The 20,273-nt window shown below is 40.3% G+C and overlaps 2 protein-coding genes across 2 annotated transcripts in view; one reads left to right on the top strand and one right to left on the bottom strand.

The window, feature by feature from the left end:
• RMC1 (regulator of MON1-CCZ1) overlaps nucleotides 1-5,563 on the top strand; it is a 16,887-nt gene extending 11,324 nt beyond the window's left edge. Inside the window, exons 10-20 of the mRNA XM_040077012.2 lie at nucleotides 198-309; nucleotides 1,318-1,362; nucleotides 1,773-1,826; nucleotides 2,134-2,262; nucleotides 2,606-2,712; nucleotides 3,436-3,555; nucleotides 3,739-3,816; nucleotides 3,977-4,081; nucleotides 4,168-4,236; nucleotides 4,384-4,609; nucleotides 5,372-5,563. Of these exons, the coding sequence (XP_039932946.1) occupies nucleotides 198-309; nucleotides 1,318-1,362; nucleotides 1,773-1,826; nucleotides 2,134-2,262; nucleotides 2,606-2,712; nucleotides 3,436-3,555; nucleotides 3,739-3,816; nucleotides 3,977-4,081; nucleotides 4,168-4,236; nucleotides 4,384-4,609; nucleotides 5,372-5,451 (1,125 nt within the window). The 3' untranslated portion in view covers nucleotides 5,452-5,563. The remainder of the gene's footprint in view (nucleotides 1-197; nucleotides 310-1,317; nucleotides 1,363-1,772; nucleotides 1,827-2,133; nucleotides 2,263-2,605; nucleotides 2,713-3,435; nucleotides 3,556-3,738; nucleotides 3,817-3,976; nucleotides 4,082-4,167; nucleotides 4,237-4,383; nucleotides 4,610-5,371) is intronic.
• NPC1 (NPC intracellular cholesterol transporter 1) overlaps nucleotides 5,325-20,273 on the bottom strand; it is a 27,065-nt gene continuing 12,116 nt past the window's right edge. Inside the window, exons 7-25 of the mRNA XM_040077000.2 lie at nucleotides 20,027-20,103; nucleotides 19,002-19,372; nucleotides 18,377-18,603; nucleotides 17,901-18,001; nucleotides 16,892-16,994; nucleotides 15,773-15,962; nucleotides 15,196-15,378; nucleotides 14,431-14,545; nucleotides 13,505-13,632; nucleotides 13,275-13,415; nucleotides 12,611-12,700; nucleotides 12,310-12,500; nucleotides 11,427-11,542; nucleotides 10,707-10,836; nucleotides 9,803-10,003; nucleotides 8,809-9,040; nucleotides 7,681-7,794; nucleotides 6,746-6,908; nucleotides 5,325-6,089 (exon numbers count right to left, since the gene is read on the bottom strand). Coding sequence (XP_039932934.1) covers nucleotides 6,007-6,089; nucleotides 6,746-6,908; nucleotides 7,681-7,794; nucleotides 8,809-9,040; nucleotides 9,803-10,003; nucleotides 10,707-10,836; nucleotides 11,427-11,542; nucleotides 12,310-12,500; nucleotides 12,611-12,700; nucleotides 13,275-13,415; nucleotides 13,505-13,632; nucleotides 14,431-14,545; nucleotides 15,196-15,378; nucleotides 15,773-15,962; nucleotides 16,892-16,994; nucleotides 17,901-18,001; nucleotides 18,377-18,603; nucleotides 19,002-19,372; nucleotides 20,027-20,103 — 2,956 coding nt within the window. The 3' untranslated portion in view covers nucleotides 5,325-6,006. The remainder of the gene's footprint in view (nucleotides 6,090-6,745; nucleotides 6,909-7,680; nucleotides 7,795-8,808; nucleotides 9,041-9,802; nucleotides 10,004-10,706; nucleotides 10,837-11,426; nucleotides 11,543-12,309; nucleotides 12,501-12,610; nucleotides 12,701-13,274; nucleotides 13,416-13,504; nucleotides 13,633-14,430; nucleotides 14,546-15,195; nucleotides 15,379-15,772; nucleotides 15,963-16,891; nucleotides 16,995-17,900; nucleotides 18,002-18,376; nucleotides 18,604-19,001; nucleotides 19,373-20,026; nucleotides 20,104-20,273) is intronic.

Genomic DNA, 20,273 nt, shown 5'->3' with positions numbered 1-20,273 from the left:
ATGCCAGGTTGGATGGGGCCTTGAGCAGCCTGATCTGTGAAAAATGTCATCAACCCAGTACATCCCTTCCAACTTCAACCATTCTATGATTCTAACAGAGAATAATAGATGGAAATTGAAGTGAAAAGCAGAGTGAATGCATGTAAATGGATGGTGATTCACATTAGTCAATACTAATTTCCTCTTTTTAATTGCAGACTTCAGTTATATTTGACATCAAGCTAAAAGGAGAATTTGATGGGTCCACAACCATCCATCAGTTTGTACTTCCACCTCGATCAATCCAACCCTATCAAATACCTGTAGCAGGTAGAACCACTATATAATGAATAGCCTAACACTTAGCAAGAGTACTTCAGTGTAACAGCTCACATGCAGGAGTGCTTCAGGCTTTAGGAGGCTGGTTACTAACACTTCAATTATACATATTTGAGAGGGTGAGGAAGGAAGAAGGTAAGAAGCAATTGAGCAGAATTTGGTGTTCCAAATGTGTGCCAACTACGGAAGAGTTGCTGTTTAAGGTGCATGTTTCCTATAGTACTTTGCTTTTACACTTGAAAAGTGTTGAGTTTGGGGAATGTTTTGGCCATGGCTCTCAAAGCTTGTGGGTGCTTAAAAGCACTTCATGCTTTTCTAGCTTAAGTCAGGACTGTGTGATTTATGAAGTTAGAGGCTGAAAGACAGCACAAGCTCAGAATCAAATTTGGGACCAGTTTAGAAGTAATGCTATGATCAGTGTTAGGACTTAAATGCTTAGATTCTCCTTGGATTGCCTTTCTGTTCTCCAGTCCCAGAAGTGTGACAGGAAGTTACCCTCAAGCTGGGAGTATAGAAATAGCCTGAGCATAGTTTCAGTAGCAGGTGATAAAGCAGTGAGTTTCTCTTTGTAGGAGAGAAAGGGGCTTCTATACAGAAAGATTGCACATTAAAAGCTGTAACATCTGATAACAAGTATGCTAAATCTGCAGATGGCGATTTGTATTAAACAAATGTTAGGATCAGAATGTACAAACCATTCTTCCTTTTAAAGAGTATACATCCAAATACAGCAAATGGAGTCTGTGTGTTTAGAATTAAAATACTAGAGCTGGAATATTTCTGCATGCATTATTTCACTTGGCTGACCATGTTTTGAAGGACTTGTTTGCCTTCTTGGTGCCAGATTTTCTTTGTAGATCTGGCTCCACAAATGGATCTTTCTTTTTGACTACATGCTAGAGTGTTAAAATCAATATTTACCTTTTTGGTATAAAATACCTGATTTAGGAGAGCTGCCAGAGTACTACTATTCTTCACCTGATGTTATTTTTTCTGCAGGCCCAGCCTCTGTGACAAGTCAGGCTCCTGTTCCGTGTAAACTCTGTATCCTTTAAATCCTCTCAAAAGTAAGAACCTCATTCTGTCAATCAAGGGAAGAAGGTAGCATTTATTACCTTGACTCCCTAACAGAGCAGTTTTAGCTGATTATGCACATGTACTTCAGGACAAAATAACATGCTTCATAATAGCCTCATAATGCTTTCACAGAGTTGTAAATACTGAAGTCTAGTTTAATACCAGGTTTCCTGATTATTTGAGATGTGTGTGAAATTATTGAATAGATGCACCATAAAATTGAAGATTCCATTCCAAAAACATGGTTCAAAACTTCAGAAGCAGAAGTGACAGTAAATGAAAAATGCTAATGGGATCTGCTTCTCTACAGTAATGTAAATTCAGGAGAAACAGTTTAGCATAAATGTAAATATAGATGTTAAAACCTTAACATTTAGATTCTTCTTCTTGGATTGTCTTTCAACCTGATATTATCATCAGTGCAAGTGAAGGTAAGTGGTGAACTCTTGGACTCTACAATATTCAATATGAGGATGGCTAGTTTACACTTCCAGTGCACAAAGCAGCTTAAAACTGAAACAACTTAATAGGTACATCTGCTTAATTGACTGCTCTTGGTGGTGATAACTGAGGATTAACTATCTCTGTTACAACTTTTCCAGGGTAATGCTGCTCTAAAATATGGGCTTAGAAAGCCAAATAAACAAAACAATCTCAATTTGTTTTTATTTAAGGGTGGAAAAGTTGTCTGTCTATACTGTACAAGGCAATTGACTTTGTTTACTCCTTCAAATCAAGGTTACCTCTGGAGCCTTCAGGTGAAACTTGAACCTGTCGTTAACCTCTTGCTAGATAAAGGGAAACTAATGGATTTCCTTCTCCAAAGAAAAGAATGCAAAATGGTTATCCTGTCTGTATGCTCTCAAAGTAAGTTCAAGTGTATTTTCTGTATATTGAAAGTACAATACTGCTTATTCATAAATACCCAAGTTAGCTTAGCTGCTCTAAGATTTGAGATCACCTCTGAAGCTGCCGTAGTCCTTTAGGAAGTCATTTGCCTCAACTACCCTCAGTCACTGTTCTGAAGGAATTTAACAGCATGAAAAATTCAACTTCCACCCCCCCCCCCCTTCAATTCAAATACACCTGACATGATTGAAAGTGTTTCTTAAAAGTTAAAAATTAGGTAGAGAATAGAGATCACCTTTTGAAAAAGGTAATATTCAGGTGCCTGGTTATTTCTCCTCATCGTTCTTTTTTATCTTTTCAGTGCTCAGTGAGCCAGAAAGAGGATCACTGTCCGTGATTGCAACTGTTTTTGACAAACTGAATCATGAATATAAGAAGTACTTGGAAGCTGAGCAAAGCTATACGATGGTAAACCATGTTAGCTGTAGCAGCTTACAGAGACAGGACAATGCTGTTTGCTTTTCAGGTAGCATCAAGGTGAAGGCATGCTCCTTTCTACTTAGGAAATTTGGGCTTGCCCTAAAGGTCCTGCCTGCCTGAGGCTCACAAGTGAAAGTGAACCATGGAAAATGCACTAAAACCCCTGCTTGACACTTATGTGGCAGGTGCTGCATAGCTCATCTCCAGAGTGATGAGTTAGCAAACCCCAGTGCTGGAAAGCAGAGAAGGTAGAAGCTGAAGAAGCAACTCTGAATCAGTAATTAATACCTTGGTATCCAAAGCACTGATTTCACTGCACACTGTATCATGGCATAACAAGGCAGTCCTGATACATCTCAGTTACTTCTGTTAAAGTGCCAAATTCAAGTACTAACTCAAAAGTACAATCACATACTCAAAACTCTTCTAAGCCTGAGGACCTGTGTCAGCGTAGTTAGCTAGATTCATCTCCTGGCTTTGAGTTATATAAGAGCAGCTATATTTATATAGCTTTAAAAAGCAGTTTTAAATTTAATTTGAAAGCCCCACTGAACAAGATGCATCTAATATAACATGACCACAGATATGAATTTCCTTATTAACAAAACAAGTTTATAGTTGTGTTTGAAAACAGTCTGTACAGCTGAGACTGACTCGGAACTGTACTACACCACAGTTTTCTTTTTAAAAGACTTTTTTTTTTTCTCCTAGGTGGTAGAAACAGGCCTGAGTAGAAGTAATCCACTCCTGAAACGTCCTGTCCGCACTCAAGCAGTTATTGACCAGTCTGATATGTACACACATGTTTTATCTGTTTTTACAGAGAGGAAGGTAAGTTCATTTTAAGGGCTAATGGGGTAATTTGGCAGCAGTCTCAGATCAGCTGACTTAAGCTGATGGCTTGAAATTGGCTGCAGGAAGCTTTGTCAGGATTAGGGTATTTTGATGCCTATTCCTATGGGGTTATTAACAGAAGCTATGTAAGTTCCATCTAACACTGCCTTCTTTGTCTAGGAAGCACCTCACAAGTTCACCATAGCTGTCTTGATGGAATACATTCGCTCTCTCAACCAGTTCCAGATTGCAGTTCAGGTAAATCACTTATGTGCTAAGTACATTGCCCCACTCCATGAAATTACACTTAGTTTTAGTCCAGTCTTGGTCATACGTGCAAGTTCTATACAATGTACTTTTAGACTGTAAAAACACATATAGAGACATACCTTTGATTGTCTTCTTCCTACATTCACAGCACTACTTGTATGAGCTGGTCATCAAAACCCTTGTTCAACACAACTTGTTCTACATGCTCCATCAGTTTCTGCAGTACCACGTGCTCAGTGACTCAAAGCCCTTGGTATGTAAGACAAGTAGCTCCAATTAAGATAGTGAGGGAGGTGGGAAGTCTTCAGAATTTTAAGGTTATTTCTGCTTTTGCCCTAGGCTTGTCTCTTACTGTCCCTGGAAAGTATTTACCCTCCTGCACATCAGCTCTCACTGGACATGTTAAAAGTAAGCATTTCTGACTCTAGTAACTCCATGTCCCATGTGGGTTAGACTGGTCAAACAGCTTCCCCGATCAGGCTTGAAGTCATTAACTAGCATCAATCATTTGCATGCATTAGAAGCACTGTCTTACAGCTGTGGTTGACTTCACAGAGACTCTCCACAGCAAATGATGAAATAGTGGAAGTTCTGTTGTCCAAACACCAAGTTTTGGCTGCCTTGAGATTCATCAGGGGTATTGGAGGACACGACAGCATTTCAGCCCGCAAATTCCTCGATGCAGCGAAACAAGCAGAGGATGAGATGCTTTTCTACACCATATTCCGATTCTTTGAACAAAGAAACCAGCGGTTACGAGGAAACCCCAGCTTCACACCAGGTATGCAATAAACAGTTTGACCAAGATACTCAGTTGTGCAAACGCAGCAAAGGTTTATCTAGTTCCAGTGCAGTTGAGCCTGTATTAGGTGATAAAACTCTTGGCACATTTTAGCATGTATTTTATACTCACCTTTAAGCGCAATTCCAAATTAACTTGTCTTACTCCTTTGTCTTCTGCACCCGGGAGTAAAGAGGCTGAGCTGAACATAAACTTGCAGATGAACCTGTTTGACTTGCAGTTGCTCTCACTGCTTAGCTTAGCAGAGCCATTATCTCCAATTAGTGCTTTCTCCTGAAGTCAACAACTGGGCTGGGAAACCTTTGAGTCCAGTAGTCTATTTCCACTAATTACAAAAATTCAAGGCCTGTTTTATGCTACAGTTCTTCGTTTAAAAGCCAAGCCAAACTGGCTGGGTCAGCCTCTCTAAACATCACTTACACCAGCAACATGCAAGCACCAGACATTCTGTAGGAACAGAATCCCACCCCATGCTCTTGTATCTTGACAGTAAAGGGCTCTCATGGCTGTGAATCTGCTGGTTAGATCCAGGAACTAGATCAAACATCTGCTTCACCTTGAGAATATCAGTCACAGGACTGGAAATATCTCAGTATTCCAATGCTTTCTGTTTGTTCAACTCCAGTACTCAAACACATTAAAGAATTAGTACCAATAGGTGAAGGTAAGTGAACTACACAATCTTGGTACACGGTTTCTGAGCTGTAAAGTGAACATGAGCTTTTATTTTGTCTCCCTTAGGTGAGCACTGTGAAGAACATGTCACCTTCTTCAAACAAGTTTTTGGAGAACAAGCTCTCATGAAACCCACAACATTCTGAAAGACTCTTCACTGAAATGTATAAACTTAATTTATTGCATTTAAGTAGATTTTTGAACTACAAAATTGCTATTTTATAATAAAGTATATACAAGACATTTTGGCAAATAGTACTAAAAATATTACAACTTGTGATGGCTTCCCTCTAAAAATAGAGACAAAAATTGCATTGACCTGCATTTAAAATTAGTGTCAGTAATTTAGCAGTCCATTCTCATACACATCACCTCAGTTTCACTGACAAAATGGTATTCAACTCTCACTACAGCTGGTTTAGATTTCTGGAGGAAAAAGATGCAACCTCTTGAAAACAGAAGTGTTTTAGTAATTGTATTAACACATCTAGTTTTAGTAATACTGTTACTTGCACCACACTTAGCATTTCCTGAGTTTAAAGCTATGTCCAAAGCTGCAGCTGGTATCTTCTAGTTGAATCTGTGCAGGAGTCAAGTCTGTGGTGGTTACAGTGTGATAGTCGTAGGATATTGCTGAGCTTCAGTTCTTAGAAGTTGGGCCTAAGCCACAGTTCAAGCAGTCCATTGAACACTGATAAAAACTAGAAGTAGAGGAGTCTCTCCCGTTCTGTACCTCTGGTCCTCTCTTGTGCAGCACGAGTTTTAGCTTTATTTACTGATGGGCCTGAGTGAGAGAACACAGTTAGCCAAAGGCTCTACAATGCAGCTGATCAGTCATCAGGAAGCACTCAGGATCTTACAGTCTAGGGCCAGCTCAACATTCAGAAATGTGCTTCTGCTCAGCTGTTAACAGCTGTCAGCCCCAACAAGGGTAGTGGTAGATGAATTCCCATCCGTCTTAAGCCCATTAAGTAAGGCTCAGTTTAAAATCAGCCTTTAAAGACTACACTATACACATGCATTTTCAAATTCAAGAGGACAGTGCTTGGATCACCCTCACTGCAAAGCAAGACTTTCTGCAAATACAGGAACAGTGACCCACAGGAGGTTTATTGTTTCCACCCACCATTCTGTCCCCAGGATGAAACATGCTGATCATGCTGTTCTCTGGGGATCACAAGGGCCCAGCAGCAAACATCTTCACAGAGCACAGCAAAGTGCAACCATGTGGGCCAAGCTGTGCTTGCTTCAGTTCAGCAAGCCCACAACAGTGAGCCTGCAGTGCCACCAGTCAGCCTTTGCTTTCCAAAGGACAGGCCACTTGGATGAGAGGCACATTCAAATGCTGCTTTTCATCTCTGCAAACCTTCCTGTGTCATGGAAAGTCCACAGACAGCTATTTTTGTTTGAAGTATGGTATAGAGCAGATTGACATCTTACCTATGTAACTAAGCAGAACTGGAAGAAATATCAGTCCATGTGTTGCTCCCAGCACAACCATAGCTAGATACATCCTGAAGTAGAATATCTTGAAGATTTGAGATTTGGAAAAAGCCAATACTACAATTCCTCCAAATTTGGTCAGTGTGATACCACTGAAAACCTGACAATAAAAGAAGTGTTTAAGCAGTAAGCAAAGATGTAGGTAATCAGTTTCCTTCAAATATTTGGCATTTGGTAACATTTCTGTGTAATCTAAGGCTCCTATATGCAACATACCTCCTGCCCTGCCAGTCTAGAACCAAATCAAGATACGCTCAGGAGAAGAGTTCATCTTTTTGGTCCCACAGGACAGGCTTAGTACAATTAAAAGTCCACTCTGCTTTGTGCAGCCACCTAATTAATTTTTCCTTGAGGCAGATACAAGTGAAAACCATTACTTAATTTAACTCACATTCCAGTGAGGTTCTCTACCTGGGTGTGGTACACACATTACAAGAGCTGTCCATTCCAACCCCATACAAGTCACTTAGTCTAAGACAAGTGATGTGACAGTACTGCCTAAACACAGCCCTGCTTGTCCTCTACAAGCTCCAACTGCATCCCATATTCACAACCACCTTTCATAGCCACTTCTGACTATCTGGAAGAGAAACACTTGCATTTTAATGGGACAATTTGAGGTTTATCCAAACTACTAGTGCAGCTAAAGCATTTAGCTCTCCTCTACTATTAGGCAGTAGTAACAACAGAATAAAAATGAGTCGTCATCACCCCTATTACTAGTAGAAGACTATGTTGACCGTAAGAGCCTTAAGCGTTCCAAAGAGAAAGAGCAAAGCCATCTTTATGGACTTAAGACTGTCACCTGTAACATTTCTTAAAACAGTAAGGCTGTTACTTGGCTATTCGTGTTCCCCTCAGCAGATACTCACTGAGCTGCCCATGTGAGACAGAGCTTCTTCTGCACGCTCCACTCTACTGCCCTTGGTACTGACTGTGAACGCTCTTGTCACATGACTGCAGAATTCCACAGCGATACCACAGCTCTGCAGAGTGAAAGGAAACACATGTGAAAACATCAGTTAGATGAGCAGTTTGATAGCAAGGTCTCTACTCAGAATTCTGAGTAGAATGAGCTAGAAAAATTCCTAGCGGCTGCCATCAGCCCCCAGGGTTAAAGTACCACAGGAAGTTACAAGCTTAGCGTGTTGCTTCCCAGAGGCTTTGGAGGTGCTGTGGTGTTTTACCCCCCAGTCATTACTAACAGACAATCAAACAGGAAGTGGAACATGAGATTGTTTCAGAGGTCAAGCTTCCTGAGGTTGAAGAAAGTGATGCAGTGCACACAGTGAACACTGAACATTAGAATCAGTTTACAACTATTAGCTGCAATAACATTGCTTTAGAATAACGCTGAATATACATCCTGACAGTTCAGCTGATGAGTAATTTACAACACTAACTGAACACTTGGCTAATTTTAGCCATATCTAGTAGATAGACTTGCCTGAACATACATCTAATTGTAATATGGGCCAACAGTTTACACTAACCCTCAGACCTGCCACAAACCTCTAGTAAATATGGTAAGCCAGTGCAACCAATAGCTGCCTGCTGGAGCTAGTTCTGGAGTGCTTTACCAAGGCTCTCTCTGCCCAAAGGATTTCATCCACTTATGCAGGAATAATACTGGTGCTAGCACACCCCAGATCTACTCTGTAGAATGTCATTACAGCAGAAGCCTTAAGACAAACCTACACATCCTCCCCTTCAGCACAAGCAACCTGTGTTGATGTGGAGCCAGCACCTAGCCTAGACAGCAACAGTGACTTCGACCAGTTGCAGTATAGCTTCAGTTCAATTGCTGTATCTTGTTAGTACTAGTACTAGTTAACAGAATAAACTCGTTTTCTCTTCTTCTAGATGTGTCAAGATACTACTGTTCAAAGGCCTGTCAAAGTTTAGTAAGAAAATACTGCTCAGTATCACAAGTATATATGTAGCACACACAACTGTTCAAAACTTGGAAAGTGAAGCAAAGAGAGGTCTTGTTGACTTACCATGACAAGATTTACTAATGAAACTGCATTCAAGCTGATGCCCCAGAGCCACATCACTCCAAACATGTTGACGATTATCATAGCAATAGTTATTGAAACCACAACAGCAGCCCACACTTCAAAACCAAGAAGTACAGTTGTCACCAGAAATATTGATCCCAAAGAGATGCAGAGGTTGAAGATAGCATCGTGCACAATTGTCAAGTATTGTTCATAGAAGACATAAAACACACTGTAGAAAAAAGAGAGGTTGGCATTAGCCACCTTCCCTTTTATATGCTAATATAAGATTAGCTTCTGTGCTAAGGATAAAGTAGTCTCCCCAACAGAACCTTGGCTTCCTTGTATCAGTGGAATGTCATGTAACAGCCAGCATTCTGTAGGAGTTAACTCCTCACTAACACTTCAAATAAACATGGTGGTCTCAAAGTCAGTGTAATTCCCACATTTCAATATAAGCAGCTACAGTAGATTCCAGAAGGTAGGTGCTCAGATCCACTGTGATATCTCCAGGAGCTACTACAGATGGACCATAAGTACAGGTAGGATTCTTTGATGCAGAGATCAGTATTCCAGATGTACAGATACCAACTCCAATTCAGTTTTAGTGTGGTACTCCTATATTGCTGCTGCATTTGCTTTACATTTAAATAACTTATTTGAAGTCAATTTATTCACACCACAGCTTGCAGCTACCCATGTCAACATACCTGCTTATGTTTGAACTATTAAACCCTACTATGAAAGCTAGGGAATGCCCAAAAATGGAGTCAGATCTACCTTTGTAGTGAAGGATTTAAATTAGTTATCAATGACAGCAGAAAGAGGCCAGTGCTATGGATACAAATTGTATCTTCCTAGTTTTACTAGAATTCCCCAAGTCCCTGCATTACATTCTGTCAGACAAAACTTGGGTTTCTAATACATTATTAGCTAGCACCTTTTCTGCATTGCTCAAGTGCTTGTCACCAAGGCAGGAAAGATCTAACCGTACCTGTAAGGAAACACCCGGTAGTTCTTCTCTTTGATGCCCATGGTTTCCGTAATATTGTCTGCTATAATCCGAGCTTTCCTCATAGCATCAATGAAATCAGATGATGTTTTCAGTACAGTATGGTAAGTCATAAAGTAAGTGGCTCCAACCTCAGTTTTGTTGTTTATAAAGTTGACAGCGGAATTATATGCAGCATGTCCTCTATAAAAACAGGTACATATCAGATGTCAGCACTATTGAAATTTCTTAGTTTTTATAACATAATCTTATGGATTCATAGAATGGTTTGAGTTGGAAGGGAGCATAAAGATCATCTAGTTGCACCTCCACCATGAGCAGGAACACCTTCCGCTAGAATACAGTTGCTCACATCTCATCCCACCTGGCACTGAACCCTTCCAGGAATGGGATACAACTTCTCTGGGCAATCTGTTCCAGTGCCTCACCACCCTCAGAGTAAATACTTTCTTTTTAACATCTTTACATTTAAACCTACCCTCTTTCATTTTAAAGCTATGCCTCCTGGTTTATCACTACACCCCCTTGTAAAAAGTCCTTCTCCAGCTCTCTTGTAGGTGCTCTTTAGAGGGCTAACAGCTGGTAGTTGTTTGCAGCAGCTTCCAAAACCATAAAAGCTTCAGAGCACCATACATTTCAAGATTGCACAGGATATTCTAGAACAGACTGACCACAGACAGTGTCTCTCTTTGTACAGGGGAGAGCTGCTGTTCCATTCAGTTGATGATGCATTTGTCTTTTTTCAGAAAATACGACAGAATTGGTGAGATGTCAGTGTTTGTATGGCTTTTAGGAGGACATTAGATATCTAACCTCCAGACAAAATCCAGAGCAAATTATCTTTGACACGTTCGTCTAAGCAGGGCCTATAGAATAAGGCTCTTACCCTTTGCCACATTTAGGATTAGGGTTATCTGATAGGAACATTGGCAAAAAGGTCATGAAGTCTTCACCCTGTGGTCTCTGCTTGCCTTCTTGAGTCAGTGGTCGACATCGAGTGCAGGATGGATCGCTGACTGAAGAAACACAGGAAGAAGGTCATCTACAGAAGGTCAAGTACTCTTTTTCCTAACACTGGTAACTTCTGACCTGCATTACTATAGGATGCAATTCCATAAAAAGCATTCTTACTCATGAACTAACTGACCCATCCTGAAATTCCACATAAGATTTGTAGTCCTTAATTTGATATTAAAATCAACTAAATACTTAATTTGATACTTACTATTGCTACTAAAGCAAGGGCTGTCAGAGAACTCTTACTTGTGCATTTATCTCCATTAGATCCAGTGAGAACTACACCCAGCTGAAGGACCCGAACAAAAGCAGAGCACCAAGTTTGTGTGCTCCAAGAAAGCCAACAGAAGGATGAGAATTTTTACAGCAAGTAACATTGGCTGTTTAGGTAGGCTGTTTTCAGTCTGAAGCATTCCAGCAGAATATTTAAGCTCACTCAAACAGCAGTTCAAATAAATTAAGAGGACGACTCAAGAGGTTCCTACTTAGTAAGAAAAGGTATCCACTTGACTCATATCATGAGAAAATGTTTTGGCTGTGAAACTTATAAACCAAGCTAATCCACTAGCAACAAGATGGATGCCAATACCTGAAGCATTGCAAAACTCTCCAGTGGTATTGTAGACTCTGCAACAGGATGATTGTGGCTTCACCCAGTCAAAGTAGTCATCAATCCAGGACGATGGGGCATAGCCTATCCTTGTGCTAATAAAAATAACACAACAGATCCATCATCAGTAATTTTATGTTTAATTCCAAAGCCTTGATCTCTCCAGTACCAACTTCTGCCATGTCAGCTCACTCTTGTCAAATCTACTCAGCTCTTCATATAATCCCATGCTCCAGTACCCCATCCAAGAGCCATAATGCTCAGGTAGCTCAGAATACTGAAGCTAGAAAACAGCAGGAGCTTTTTCACGGCATCCTGTTCTACTGCCAAGCTCAGCTTTCTATTCTCCTGCCCACTCTATCCCCATCCTATTCCACACCTTGTTGTCTCAGTCTTCAAGCAAAGCCCCTCCTTCAGTTAGGCTGAAATGAAGTACAGTGGAAGGCACTGGAAAAAGTCTTCCTTGAGTTGCTAGTTGCAGATAAAATTCCTGCCTAGCCTCCCTAGGCTAGGCAGGAATTTTTATTCACCAGGTTTAGAAGCTGAGCATGCAGCCATTTTCCAGAATATCATAATCCTGCTGAGAGGCTTTCACGAGTTTTTCTTACTACCATTCCAAGATTCCTTGAAGGATCAAGCCCCTTTTCCAAACCCAAGTACATCCCACCAGACCAGACAGGTTTTATCCTCACTCTAGAAGACTGCCATGACTCTTTCCAACCCCTTCCATTCTCAAACCCACAATATAAAGCAAATAAAACAGAACGTCAGTTTATGACCAGATGAGCCAAATCAGGAGGATACACTGCACAGCTACATCCCTTCCATGAAACTATGCAGAGACAAGAATGAAAAGACTTACTAGCTACCAATTTCCGCAGCATTGAAGACTTGCTGGACAAGTGAATCATTATTACATCCCATTCCACCACACACCATGTTCTGCCCTTCCAAAGAGGTGTAGTTGTGTCCTTCTTCTAGGACAAAGTAGACAGGGGGACCCGCATGCAGGTACTTGCTGATGTGGTTGAAGTAATCTATTACATAGGAGTCCTTCAAGGAAAAGTTTCGAGTTACTATTATGGAGTGTTGAGGTAGCACAAGTTATCTAGGTCTCAATTCAGCCACAAACTGCTGAACAGTGACATGATCATAAGGCTTACATCCGGCATTGAGAGAGACTGATCCAGTCCAATCTCTACATTGTGCATAACTGCTGCACTGAATGACAGGAGACCCACAAACACTGCTATCTGCAAAAAAAGCAAATCCGTGCAAGTGAGAACTGTACAGAAACAACAGGCAATAGGACTCATTTGTTAAGCTAACAGGAACCATGGAAAGAGGCTCCAGTTTAAATATGCCACCCAGGCTTAATACAACAGTGGGAGTAAAACAGAGCTACTCAGAGATCCCTTTGGAGCTGTAAGGAAATTTATTCTTAGAAATCAGCAGTGAAAGTTACAAACACCTTCTGTAAGTAAGCATGGTAACTTTAAACTGAATCACAGATTCAGCAACAATGCTCTGGGATTAATGCAGTACAGAAGCCAACACATGCTGATTTTTTTACATAGGCTAAAGTAATTTGACTGCGTGCAATGCAACTCTTAAATCCGGGCTTTGGACAATCCATATCAAGACTATTTACTGAAATACTTTTGCAGTTATAAAAGCTTATTTCTATTCTTATGCTGAGAACAAAAATACTAGAAGCTTCATCTATTTCACTGTATTAAAGATTTTTCTTTCCTATTTAGGTCTTCAGGCTCACTGCTCTTTTGCTCAAGTTTAGATGACTGTTTACTTGAAACAGATTATACATACTACTATTGGTCTCATCCAATCCTTCAGCAGATATGGAGAAAACAGATTTTTGAAGAACAGAAATAACATGCTCTCAGAACGCTGGACTCCACCCGTTTCTTCACTGCTTTTGATGCAACACAGAATATCCAGTCTATTACTCTGAAAATGGATTAAATGCCAAAGTTAGAGCAGTTCTGCAGATGTCATCTTCCCCATTACACTGCAGTTATGGGCACACTTACACTTACCTCTTGACGCTTTATGTCCAAGCCCAGGAGACTCACGAAGCAAGTGACTTGAAGAATAAAGTCTATGAGCACAGCCATTCCAGCAAACAGGGAGAACGTGCGAACCGCTGGCATCGTAGACAGTGTCCCTGGAAGAAGTGACCCAGGTTGTTAAGAGAGCTCCCTTCTCCTAGAAATGCACGGGCATTTTCTAGACAAACATCCATTTAAGTGGTGGCCTTAAGCAGGACAAAGAAAAGAGCCTAAACAAGCCTGGCTACAGCTGCTGCCTGACCTGCTCAACAGCACTGAGGCTGCGCAAAGGAGTGACTAGCTCTAAGCCATTTCTCAATTCAAATTTAGGCGCAGACTGTGTAACAGGGCAGTTAAGGGGTGCTGTCAGGCAACATCTTGCTTCAATATTAAGACATTCCAATGCAAGCTGATCCAACAACAAATTACACTGCAGATAAACAAAGCCATTATGAAGGAAAGCCAGATTATACTTGTAGGGTACCAAAAGATTTACCTCTAAAACATTGTAAAGTGAGCCTCAAACACAAATCTGTCATAGGGGCATTTTTCCAACCAAGGAGCATTTTGGCAAGATGACTAAATGCAACATAGGAGTTCATACACCCTGATTATTTGATCTATTCCTAAGGTCAAATTTAGACTAGTCAGTCACTGCAAATCAGTAAAAACCTACAGTCTTTCAGGTTGATAAGCTTGGCAGATTCAGAATTGGATCTTTTTAACTATGCCAGATTCTTAAAGTACACCAGTGCCTATCCCCTGCAGAAGTTTAACTTGATAGTAACAATGAACAACTAAGTTAAACTGCCTCTAAAAGTTCTTACTTTGCTTTTATATTTTACTATTGCATTTATTCTTGCAATACACAGTTATGATAAGGCCCTTATCTTCAAATATTACAGGAGTCTTACCAAGAAAGAATGCCACAGTCTCCGAAAAGGATGAGAGAAACATACTGGGTGCCACATCTCCCAAGACTCTGCCAATCTGTTTATCCAGAGTTTCACCCTGAAGGCGTTCATCTCTCTGTTTAAAGGCAATAATTTATAATTAGGAATCATGCAAGTTATAAAGCTATTTCATATGGCTTAAAAAACCCCAAAACCTTAAAATATCCTAAACTATCTTTTGTTGTTTTCCCTGCATTAACAAGAGTTAGATAAAAAACAGCTGAGACTGTCTAAAACAAGAGTAGCCTGAACATAACTTGTTGTCTTGCTTCAAATTTAAAATATAGTACTAAGTTCAGTACTTTAGATAAAACTACACGTTCGACAGAGGCAGGGCCAGTTTTGCTGGGTTATTGAACCTGTCAAATTAAAAAGCTCATTACCCACTAAGACTTAGTGTCAGAAGTCTCTAGTCTTAAGCATGTAGTTTAACTCATGACTACTGGTTACAATATGCTAAAATTACAAGTGATCAAAATAACAGTTGAGTTCTACAACTACTTTGATATCAAGCAGAAGTAAGAAAATGCAGAGACATAAACTGGGGGGTTTTTTGTGAAGGTAGAGTGTACACAGATTCTCTGCACTTTTCCATTAGATATCTTGAGATTCCAGAGCTGCTCACATTGAGCTGAGCACTGGAATGCAGAAGACTTCCTGCTCCAAGTTTATAGCCTTCAAAAATGACAGGCATTTTCAGAAGAGTTTGTATGAAAGAATGAATACCTGAAGTGTCTGAACCATAATGAAGATGTTGTCCACTCCAATAGCCAGCACCAAGAAAGGAATTACTTCTATCACAATCAGTGTCAGTGGGATTCCAAAGTAGCTGAAAATGCCTATAGAACACGCTACTGAGCTCAGTACAATCAGGATGCCTGCAATGCCCAGAGAGATCTTTGAATCCACCTAAAAAAAGTTGTACCGAACGTCAGCCAAACAAGCCACGTCATCCCACAGAACAGATTGTTGCAAAGGCAAAAGCCATATTCTAACATTTAGTCAAGGTTGTAGAAAACTTTTTAGGGTTTTTTTGAAGATCCAAATATATTAAAAAAAAAATCAACCTCGAAGCTACAAATTTTAAAGCTGATGTTAACTGAATATCAAGTGAAAGAACTTAGCTGAAGCACACATGAATTGTCTAGTACAAGAACAAGGCTCCCCCTAACTCCTGCCCAAGGAAGACTCAATACTCTAATAAAAAACTGAGCATCAGCGTTCTGCAAAAATAGTTAAGTCACTTACAGCTATCAGCAAGCTCTAATTTCAGTCTTTATAGCAATGAAGACTATACACATACCAGCAGTCTTCTACAGCTCTGGATATGTCCCAAAGCTATCGAGATGTACACGAACATCACAATATAGCTTATCAACACAACGCTAATATCGCTGTTGCTTTCACGGTCGATCTCATCTTCAATACTCCGTTCAGCAGAAAAGGATATAGTTAAGTTTGAATTATTATAGTTCTTCAGAAAGTTAATAAACCTAAAAAAAACCAAAACCAAGAGGTTGATCACACTTTAAAAGATAAAACATCTTTACTAGAAATACTTGAAAGTCAGTTGATGGCAAATTTATATCATCTGTGTGGTACAAGAGCACACTGTAGCCAGACAATACTTTGAGGGACCACTCAGTTTTACAAGAGGTGCTGGCTACACGTACCTAGAACTCTACTCTAAGCAGTAGAAATACACTAAGCCGAAATACTTTCCATGTTCTCTCCAGAGTTTGAGGACCTTGCACAAACTATTTCAAAACTCTAAGTACAATTTTCCTCAAAGCCAGACCTAGGAATACACACATGAAAGATGAGTGCAGCTTCGTCACAGTACTGGAACAATTTATTAGCCCTTGTTTCAGTTCCCCAACTTGAGAGGTGCATGTGATACAGGCAGATGTTTGTCATGCTTCTATTTTGTCACAAACTTTCTAGTATGGTAGTTTCATCTGAACTGACAGCCAGAGCAGCCGGTCTGTGTAAGCTAGCTCTTCAAGGTGGTGAAGGGGATGAAAGCCTTAGATGCTCATCTGGATGACATTTTTAAAAGTTAAAGAACTACAGCAGTAGACTCGACCTTTCCATTCATGGCTAATGCCAGTAAATTAAAGAGTCTACCTGTGTAATTCTAGCCACAATAAAATATATCAAATCCTTTCTGAAGTTACTTATTGGCAAGTACTATTGGGCTAGATGGTCACTAGGAGGATTAGAACCTATGTCTCAAAGCAAATCAGACGAGCCAGACAAAGTGAAGGTCTTATGACCAGCACAGTCTGTTTTCAACCAGTTTTGCTGCCTCTCAAAACATCCCTGTAGTTATACCAAAAAACTGTCAGTACAGTGCAGGTGTTTTTTTTATTTACATTTAAAGCTGCATTAAGCCATGTATGCATTTCAGAAGACTACTTACTCTTTTTCCCATGCCAAGGCTTTCATCAGCTTTTTTGAGTCATTGTAGTAGTTGTTGACAGGAAAAGTAATAACAAGAGCTGTAGCATTATTATAGTTATCATCTATAGAAGAAGAAAAAAAAGTCTGGCATTAAAAAAATGTAACTTACATTCTAGTATAGCAGACACAAATGAGTGTAAAATCAGCATTACCCAAAGCAATCCCATCCCTACATCTCCACTGAACACCGTGTTTTCAAACACACTACTGAAACAAGAACAGAAGCTGATAAGCACTCCAGATGGCATTCCAGAGTAACTAGTCATTGTTTAACATGCTCATGACACCCCAACATTAAACTGTTGCATGGTTAGACAAAGAGCTACCAAATAACCACTGCTTATGACTTTCCATCTAATGAGAAATGTGGCTTCCTAAATACTGTACACCTCTTGCATATTTAGATTTTGCTCAAAGCAAATACAAGTCCCCCTACAGTTTAATAAATAAGTGCTTGCCTTTAAACATTATTTTTAGATATATTAAACACAAATATACTACCTAGTTATGTTTAATTAGGTAAATTGTTTGAACAAAATCCTGGCTTCAGAGTAATTATGAAAGAATTTCCTTTGTGAACACTATTTCGTAACTGCTTTGTCAGACCAGTGACAAAACTTTATTCTAACTCAAGGCAAAATACACACACACCCCAGCATGTCAACCTGAGCTATTTCATGTCTTTCTCTTTTACCAGGCCCAAAGCAGAGCAAACATTTGTCCTGTTGACAAGTATGTTCCAATTACAGATTGCTTGCATTTCGCACTTCCAGAGTAGTCTGCCTCCTATCCCACACTGGTCTACTGAAAACTTACTTAAAACACCCTTACTCAAAGTTTAACAAAAGTCCAGTTTCTCTGGACTGCATTTAAACACCTGTGCTAAATGAGAATGCACAGTCAGCACCAAGAACAGCACACAGGTATGTACTCTCAAACTTACGCTGCAATACTGTTTTGCCACTCACCATCGTATCCTCCCAACACCAGCCATGGAAATACAGGTCCACCAAATGTTCCTAAGCAGGGATCGTGAAGCAAGCTTGTGTCATTCAGTGATGCTGGAGCCCTAAAGAGATCACCAGTAATTATTGTTAGCTTCTGCTGGACAGCTGAGGCATAGCACAAAACAGTAAAAAGCTGTCAGGTTATAACTGAAAATCAGGACAAACAAGACAAGACTGCTAGTGGTACGCTGCCCTTGTGCTACATTTGCTTGGAATTTAAATACAGTTTTAAAGGTGTCTGCCTTATAGCCTTTAAGACAAGGAGTACCTTCTAACCAAGTGAACTGTAAATTAAGGAGAAAGCTCAGAAACTGGTCTTCTGTTCAGAACTCTTCAGAAGCACTGAAAACATGTATAAGGTAAACCAAAGCCAGCATCCACACCAAACCAAGCTGAACTGGCAACTTGATTAAAAAACGTGCAATTCTTCTGCTCACCGAACACAGTACAAGAAGTGAGTGTGGTAATCAGCATAGACAAAGAACTCATCCCCAACAGTGTGATCCAGAACGGAATGGCTGTTCTGAAAGTAGTTGAGTACACTCAGGATAGTGCAGTTGCTGTTGTAGGGAGCGAGAGGAGCCAGGCAAATGTCCTTCAGCATTACAGTCTCATTGTCATAAGTAGCAGTTATGTTGACAATAGCATCCTGCAAATCCAGTACCTTTAAAAAAAAAAAAAAAACAAACCAAACCATAGTTTAAGAGCAGCACAAGAAAGCAACTCCCTTGCAAGACAGGACTTAAGTGCACACTACATTCTTGCCAGTTTCCAGAGACAGAGGCACATGTCGATAGAAGCACATTACAAAAGCATTATTTCTTGTTCATACTATGAACTGGGACTTAGCTTGCAAGTCTCTCTCTAACAGAGAGGTTTTCAGCAAAAAGCTTTTATAGTAAGGCTATGATTTTTAATATGAATATCTAGTGACTGTTCTGATGGATACATAACATTGCAGGTAGAAGCCAACTCCTTGTGGAGTTATACTTACTACTCCACGTTAGTAACTTATGCCTCTTAAGTATGCTTAGGTCTTTGCTCTTGGAAAGTCCCAGTTACCTGATGAAGAATATCTTTGGTAAGGGGAGGCCCAAAAGGTACATCTTCTCCTGATGGGTAAGGTGAGTAGGTGTCTGGGTGGCTCTTTGGCGCTTGAATAATAACTTGCTCAGTACGGAAGAAGGGCCCAAAGTGTGTGTCAAAGTATTCCTTCTCCTTGCGGGCTTGGCTGCTTGGGGCTGACCAGAGATCTACAGGATTTGTAGTTGCTTTAATATATACAAAGCCTGAGCAGCACATTGCAACAAAAACCACAGAGAAGAGGATAACAGGACGTGGATTTCTGACACAGAAAGCCCCCCACGATGTAAATGTCATCCTCAGGCCATTCTCAAACCTTTCACCAAGCCTTTCACCACAGGAAGTGTTTCCTGTAAGAGCAAGAAACAAACAGTAAATGTTTGAGAAGTCAGTTAAGCAGCATTTTCTTGGAGTCCGCTCAGAAAGGTGAAATTTTATTCTAACTCTGTTTGTAGGAAGCACCAGAACCTGCCTGCGCTGACAGTCAGACCCCGGGACTAATCCCTGACCAAAACCAAGGGGCAGAAAACAGCTTGTACCTACATTGTCCATGTAATGTAAAGTTGTCTTTGACAACAGCAAGTGTACCAAATAAAGGAAGAAGCAGCTAAAAGATATATAAGCAATAGAACAAGCTACCTCAGCTGGCACACAAGTTAAACTGCAGGTTTTTCCTAAAATGTTTTAAATGGATACATGGAAGAGTCAAAACATGATCAAACTGATTTTAGCATCATGTTGCCCTCCCTATATCCCTACAGCAAAGCCCTCCAGAACCTCCTTAGAGCTTAGCTAGATCCATGAAGGGTGCACCCAGGGCTTTCAGCATCCAGTAAAGTAGGAGTAAGTACCATGATAAAAGAGAGATGCTAGCCAAAAGGCTGAAGGCCCTCTAAGAATGGACTTTTAGCCTAATAAAGCTGTAACTCCAGAGCCCATCCATAGGAAAAGGATGCACTTCAGCTGAGTTTGTAACAAACCTATTGCTCTTATCCAAGACATACCTTTGTCATGGTGGGAATTCCCAGAAAAGGCTACATTGCTGTCTATTGGGGTGTACTCCGAGACAAAGTGCCGCCTCCTGCAAGGCAAGAAGCTGTGTTATCCTGCTTGTCCAAAAAGGCATCTGTACTGTTTGTACAACAATCTCCAGCTTTGTGATCCTTTGGAACAACATACAGCCCTGTCAGCTGTCTTGATAAACCTTCCAACTTACATCAAGCATAGGTTCTTTGGGCACATTTAGAAGAT

The sequence above is a fragment of the Hirundo rustica genome, chromosome 1 (assembly GCF_015227805.2).
Source record: "Hirundo rustica isolate bHirRus1 chromosome 1, bHirRus1.pri.v3, whole genome shotgun sequence".
Classification (NCBI taxonomy): domain Eukaryota; kingdom Metazoa; phylum Chordata; class Aves; order Passeriformes; family Hirundinidae; genus Hirundo; species Hirundo rustica.
This window is presented reverse-complemented; position numbering and strand designations above follow the sequence as displayed.